This window comes from Chrysochloris asiatica, unplaced genomic scaffold, assembly GCF_000296735.1.
Source record: "Chrysochloris asiatica unplaced genomic scaffold, ChrAsi1.0 scaffold00024, whole genome shotgun sequence".
Taxonomy (NCBI): Eukaryota; Metazoa; Chordata; class Mammalia; order Afrosoricida; family Chrysochloridae; genus Chrysochloris; species Chrysochloris asiatica.
The window spans coordinates 15,125,343-15,131,020 of NW_006408542.1; the positions used below are offsets into that span (position 1 = coordinate 15,125,343).

At 38.6% G+C, this 5,678-nt stretch overlaps 1 protein-coding gene across 1 annotated transcript in view; it reads left to right on the plus strand.

Moving 5' to 3' along the window:
- The window catches only part of DYNC2LI1 (dynein, cytoplasmic 2, light intermediate chain 1), a 60,346-nt gene extending 59,165 nt beyond the window's left edge, over window positions 1-1,181 (plus strand). Inside the window, exon 11 of the mRNA XM_006839464.1 lies at window positions 1,119-1,181. Within this exon, the coding sequence (XP_006839527.1) occupies window positions 1,119-1,181 (63 nt within the window). The remainder of the gene's footprint in view (window positions 1-1,118) is intronic.
- The last annotated feature ends 4,497 nt before the right edge of the window (window positions 1,182-5,678 follow it).

The window sequence follows — 5,678 nt, forward strand, 5'->3', positions numbered from 1 at the left end:
AGAGGGGGTGCAGCTGAGGACTCTAGATTCATGGACTAAGAAGAGAGGGACTAAGAGCTGGTGGCCAGGAGCAGGCTTGCAGAATGTGCCCTTTGTAGATGTAAATTATTATACATGCCTGAGTGGTGTTTTTGTTTGTTTGTTTGTTTGTTTAAAAAGCTAAAGTGGATAGAGAGAAATACTGTTAACTGATGGTATATGGAGGGTATTATAATCAATGTAATTAAACAAGGTATATGTAAACTTTCATTCAATCCACAATAAAAAACTTAAAAAAAAAACAACAAAAATACTTAAGAGCTGGTGGACTTGAAGAGCTAGTATGACAGGTACTCTGTTAGTTGGAAGACTGCATATGGAGCTGTAGGGTAAGCACTGCTCTGCTAACCACAAGGTCGGCAGTTCAAATCCACCAGCCATTCCAGAGGAGAAAGATGAGGCTTTTTGCTCCCTTACAGATTTACCATCATGGAAAACCTACTATATACATCTCACAACAACAACATATAGTATATTAGGAGCCTTGGTACTGCTGTGGGTTAAGTGTTTGACTGCTAACCCCAAGGCTGATGGTTCAAACCCACCAGTTGCTCTGTTGTTGTTGTTGTTGTTAAGTGCCATCGAGTCGGGTCCGACCCATAGCGACCCTGTACAGGGTTTCCGAAGGTGTAAATCTTTACGGGAGTAGAAAGCCTCATCTTTCTCCCGCGGAGCGGCTGGTAGTTTCGAACCACTGACCTTAAGGTTTGCAGCCCGATTCGTAACCACTACGCTACCAGTGCTCCACAGGAGAAAAATGGGGTTGTCTGCTCCCTTAAAAATGTAGTCTCAGAAACCCTATACAGGGTCATTTTGAGTTGGAACTGACTCATTGGCAGAGGATTAGATAGTGTATTATTTTGTCTGAAGTGTTAATAAATGTATCTGCTTAGACCACGCAGAAACTCTAAAGATGGAATTTCTAGAATGTAACTCTTAAGTATAATCATTTACAAAATAATTGTCAAGAGACCTTTTAGAACGATTATGCTATATAGGACCTAAAGATGCTAAGGCAGTTTTAAAGTGCCTATGTTAATTTGTAATGTTGATTATTTTAAATAATGTTTTTGTTCTAGGAACTTGAACAGTACAAAAGAAGTTCTTCCAAGTCTTGGAAGCAAATTGAGTTTGATTCTTGACCCTAACTGTTGGTACTAATTTCTTCTCTCCCAAATACAAGTAAGACTTTTTTTTTCTTTTGCTCACTGTTGTGGTAATTTGTGAAGAAAATTAAAATGTGTACTTTGTTTAAAGAAAAGCTGGATTTCTTATGCAAGTGCAACTTTCTAGATAATTCAGAGTCTTCTAAAAGGGAAACTTTTGTTTTTAAAGAGCATCTTCTCCTAAGTAGTGCTTTAAGTCATGTGTGTTCAGTTCAGTATTTCTAAGTTTCTACTTACATAGTTTTAGGAATATGAAAGACAAGAGTGTTTGCTAATTGTTTTGAATGTAAGGTTACATGTTCATAGTAGCCATTTTCCTTGGCAAGGGTTTTCAGCTGTGACTGTTAGGAAACCGTAAATGAAAGGAAACCCTCACTTGTACAGGTGCCATGATTTCATTCTAACTCAGGGACACAAGAAGCACCTGCAGTACTTCTTTAAACGCACCTTCCTGAATCAGTGGGTCTGGACTATAACTTAGTACTCTGCGTTTTTAACAAGCATGCTAGTGATTCTGGTGTGGTGCTATAGGATAAGCACTGGACAATAAGGACAACAACAACTGCAAGGTCGGCAGTTCAAACACACCACCCGTTCCCAGAAATGTTATATAGGGTTGCTATGAGTCAGAACCAACTTGATGGTGCTTGACAACAACAACCAGTGATTCTGACACACTCAGGTACCGCTGCTTGGAGAACAGACAAATGTAAGGAAATTCTATCAATAAGCAGACCAAAACTTCATGAGTTAGTGGTGACAAGCATCAGTGTCCACAGTCTGATAGCTTAAAGAAGACTTCCATTTCTATAGACAATGTTTGTGTACCTGAAGGCCAGTTCAACTTTTCATAAGCGTGAGTACTCATTAACTAGGAAAGTCATTTCCTCTCTGTTCTTCCAATTTACATATATATTAGAGGGTTGGCCTGAAAATGATTAGTCTGAATTAACTAAAAATACAGTACCATTTACTTTTGCAGTGTTTGTTGGGTGTGGCACACTGTATGTGCCTGGAAATTCCTGGTAGTTTTTTATTATCATTTTTTAACTTTAAAGAAAAAAAAAAGTAGTGTAATTTAATTAGATACCTATTTGGGGCTCAAAATGATCATTTTGTTGTTCACATATAATCATTGCATCAAGATTTTATATGGGTTTCAATGCTAGTGAATCTCCATAATAATGAAATATATCATTGTATGATTATTTTGTAATGTATGTAAAATGTTCATATTAATATTGAGAAGGATAGTATGATTCACCTTTAGCAATTAAATTATATTCTTAATCAGTAGGATATTTTAAATAGAGATTGTTATAATTCTCACAATAAACATTTCATTTTTCCAGTAATCCAAAGTTCCATCAAGCTTACAGCCTAGGAAACCGTATGGGGCAATCCTGTTCTGTCTGCCTTGGAGTGTCTCTGTGGCTCGCATTTGACTCAACAACAAGGAGTTTTTGGATTTTGGCTATGAACAATGTAACCAAGAGTAAAACAGCACTTTCAGTTTCTTCCTCCTTTTTTCTCTTGACTAGATAAGCATTACTTATGAGCAAACAAGTAACATTCAAGGTGAACCAATAGGCCTAGCAAGGCCAAAGTGTCTTTGGGCCTCTTCCAACTGATAACAGGTAGGCACAGGGACACCCACAGGCCATCGGCCTTGTGGCTGAGATTAAACTAAAGAGATCCAAAGCTATTACCAGCCAGATTGTCTAGAGAGCAAAGAACCATATGCAGAAGTGAGGTTATCCACATCACCACAGCACTGTGCAGTACATTTAGACATTTGCCGATGCTCCATTTTAGTTAGTATCATGAAGAGCGGTAAGGCCGCAGTGCTGAGGGTGTAAAATATGAGTCGCAGAAGCCAGGGCATCAGAGCTGCATGTTCTCCATGTTCACTTCTGCAATGTCCAGAGAGCTGAAGATGTGTCCATCTTTTACTTCACTTGCTCATTATGCAAGAGCCTGCTGTACCTGCTAAGCTATGAATGATCTGAGTGACATAAAGGTAAAGCCAATCTCGGACCTTAAGAACATCGCACAAATAAAGTTACATTAAAGAACCTCACACGCATGCTGTTCTGGACTGAACTGCGTTTCCTCAAAATATGTGCTAGAAACCTAACCCCTAAACCTATGGTTGGATCCCATTTGAAGACAGGGTTATCTTTCTGATGTTAATGAGGTGGTATCAGTGTGCTTGGGCAGTTGATGTGTCCTAAATCTAACCACTTCTAAGTTTTAAGAAGCATCATAGACACAGAGATACAGTAGCCCAGGCAGGGGAAGGTAAGTGGCACCTGAAGATTGTGAAGGAATGGCAGACTGCTGGAAGAGACGAGGATCTTCCCCCGGAGCCAACAGAAAGCGCCTTCCACTCAAGCTGGTGCCCTGAATTCAGACTTCTGAACTATGAGGAAATAACTTCCCCTCCTTTAATGCCGCCCACTTCTAGTATGTCTATTATAGCAGCACTAGCAAACAAAGCCACATCCTCTGAGGCTTAATTATATTTTATACATGTCAGGAGAAGTCCTGGTGTGGCGCTGTAGGGTAAGCACTGGACTGCTAACCACAAGGTTGACTGGCAGTTCAAATCCACCAGCCATCAGGTGGGAGAAAGATGAGATTTCTGCTCCCGTAAGAAATCATAGCCTTGGAAACGCTAATATAGGGTTGCTCTGACTCAAAATGGACTCCATGGCAATGGGTTTGAAAGGAAGTTATAAACTTTCAAAATAAAAGGAACCTTTAATAGAAAGTATCCATCCCAGTACTAACAGAAATACACAAAGTCTTTAGATCCAGTTCAGCATTTGACTCTAATATGCCACATACCCAGCTTTAGATAGACAGGAGCACTGAGACTGATGAATGGTTTCTGATGAATGCAAGTGAAGTAAGCTGAGCTCCTAACACACTTGAGAACAGGGTTTCAGCTCATTTCCAAGGCTTCTCAGTGTGAGTGCTGAGAGAAAGCACTCCCTTGAAAGTCATAGTGAACACTACAGTCCCAGAAACATCAGTGACTTGGTGGGAAGAAACAGTCTATTCTGCAACAGTAATAGGAATTTTTACCATGTAATTTGATTTCTGTACACACCACTGTCCATTTTTGACATGAGACACCAACTGTCACTTGTTGAAAGCCATCTTGTTTTTCTAAGATGGTATCACTAACATTTAATCACTTGAAACCACGTGCTATGTCAGTTTTCCAATGTTTCTGAGCTAGAATGAAATTCATCTGCATATGAATAGTAGAAAGTATTTCTACTTACATTGTACACCCATATTCTTTAGTAAGTTGAAATCAGTGATTTCAAAAGAGGTTCCTGTGGGACTCTCTTTGAACTACTTCAAAAGATTATCTTATCATCTCTAGAATTGTCTATAACTGATGTGACATATATAATCTGTAAGGCATTATGTAACTATTATACCATAATCATCAGTGTCAAAGACCTTTTATAAAAATTGACAATAGTATTCTGGTAATTTACCAATGTCTCCAGATCCTTAAATACTGTTCTAAGAAATAGAATTTTACTGTGGTTTCCTTAATGAAATGATTTTTCCTATGATAATGTAAGACACTTGAAATGCTATAATTTATCATTCTTTCCAAGTTAGGTCACAGTAACTGAACAAGTTCATGCGCTCTCTAAGAGCTTCTGGATCAAAGTTACTATGGTAACATTATGGAAGCAGTTCAGTTTCCTTTCAGATAGGTGTATGAATTGCTTGAAGAAGACTACTCAGTCATTTGGTACAAAATCCACTTTTAATAATCTGTATAAATTATCTCACCCCTGAAAATATGTAATACAGGTATCTGGGGTTATCAGCATCCTTTCTCTTTACAATTTAAGAACATGACTTCCTATGTAAACCTGTTCTTCTTAGCATAAATGTGGACTTTAAATCACAGTTATTCTCTAACTGTAAAGATGTCATTTCTCAGTGCATGTATTTTGTCAGGGAGCCCTGGGAGCATGGTGGGTGGCACAGCATTGGACCACAAGGTCAACAGTTCAAATCTACCAACCGCACCTTGGGAGAAAGATGACGCTATCTGATCCTGTAAAGATTTATAGTCTCGGAAATCTTCAGAAACAGATGTACTCTGCCTGTAGGGTCGCTATGAGTCAAAATGGGCTTCATTTGTTTGGGTTTATATTTTGTCTAGTAACATTTACTTTTAAATTTGTAAACAAGCTAAGTTGAAACTGAAAAATAGAAAATACTATTTAAAAATGCACCAGAGGTTGTCTAGGGTGCTTTGTCCAAGGCTCAGCCCGTTATTGTAATTTTTGTCATGAAATTAGCCTTCAGTAAAATCAATGGGTGCTTTGTCTGAAGGTTCAGCAAGGCTGTTGCACATCCTCGTACTGTGATCAGTAACTCAGAGCCCTGCATGCGCACAAGTGTTCACAGATGGGGCTTTTTTTTTTTTTTTTT